Source organism: Octopus bimaculoides, chromosome 25, assembly GCF_001194135.2.
Source record: "Octopus bimaculoides isolate UCB-OBI-ISO-001 chromosome 25, ASM119413v2, whole genome shotgun sequence".
Lineage (NCBI taxonomy): Eukaryota > Metazoa > Mollusca > Cephalopoda > Octopoda > Octopodidae > Octopus > Octopus bimaculoides.
The window spans coordinates 5,801,068-5,802,277 of record NC_069005.1 but is presented as its reverse complement, the minus strand read 5'-3'; the positions used below and the strand labels follow the sequence as shown (position 1 = coordinate 5,802,277).

The 1,210-nt window shown below is 39.3% G+C and overlaps 1 protein-coding gene across 1 annotated transcript in view; it reads right to left on the bottom strand.

Annotated features, from left to right (window-relative positions):
• The window catches only part of LOC106879256 (alpha-2-macroglobulin receptor-associated protein), a 12,889-nt gene that overhangs the window by 2,600 nt on the left and 9,079 nt on the right, over positions 1 to 1,210 (bottom strand). Inside the window, exon 4 of the mRNA XM_014928753.1 lies at positions 397 to 543. Coding sequence (XP_014784239.1) covers positions 397 to 543 — 147 coding nt within the window. The remainder of the gene's footprint in view (positions 1 to 396; positions 544 to 1,210) is intronic.

The window sequence follows — 1,210 nt, the reverse complement described above, 5'->3', positions numbered from 1 at the left end:
TAAATCAATTCCAAGTAATTAATTGGAATTCATTTCTTCAAACCCCAGAAAGATGACATAGGGTGAAGTTGGCTTTAGCAAAATTTCAATCCAGGACATAAAAATTCACCATGACCACCACCACCACCACCAGGGGGTGGGCAGTCAATCTCAGTGTCATCTTAGGATCACACTATCGTCTTATCACCAAATTACTTTTAAGACAAACTTCTAATTTTTTTGTGTTTTCACAGACATTCTTTGGAACATCACTCTGTGCAAAACCAAACATATGGCACCCGAGTCATAACACCAACTTGAACTTCTAACTTGTTGTCTCTTGAGGTCTCTGGGTGAGACTTGGAAAACCAAACATAAAATAATAATGAAAAGAACGTTGAGAATCCCTTGACTCACCAGTGAAACCCGAATAATGAGCTTGTTTCCAGAGTTTCTTGAGATGTTTACTCTTCAATTTTGTAGCCTCCCTGTTCATGTGGGGATCTGGGATATGTAGTTTGTTCATCTCGGAGAATTCACCCAAGTCGTACTTCCTTGCAATAGCTGAAAGGGCAAGAGTAACAGTTTAGGAAAACAGGGAACCTAGGAAGTTGAAAGAGCAATTATCAAGCAGACAAGGTGTGTGGCCTAGTGGTTAGCGTGTTGCATTCATGATCACCAGACTGTGGGTTCAATCCCAGGGCAGGACACTTCATTTCACACTGCTCTAGTGCTCTGTGGGGACCTGTAGGCCAAAGAGTAGACCCAACACTTCCTCTGCATGTTATAAAACACAACTAAAAAAAGAAGATGAGGTAGGATTTGCATTCCGACCTTTTAAAATCCTCTCCAGTAATGACTACCCAAACAGACAGGTAATGTTGATTTGATGGGGGGAAGTGAGTTTATGAGCAGCACAAAACATTTGATCACTATAAACTAATTAATCACCTGTGCAGGTCATTCAGCAAGAAAGTGCAGAACTGTCTTTCTCAGACTGAGAGACTCTCGTTAACCCTTTAGCACTTAAACCAGACATATCCATGGCCAAAATATTCTACCTGTTTTATCTTCAAACTGGTCATATTTGGCCTTTCACACCTACCCAACAGAGCCATTTTAAAAATAAACAAATACATCATCAAAATCTCCCAGCTATGAAATAATGCATGATTAATTTAAAATGATGTGAATTAATAAGCATTACATTTGACAGAGTAATCTAAACACT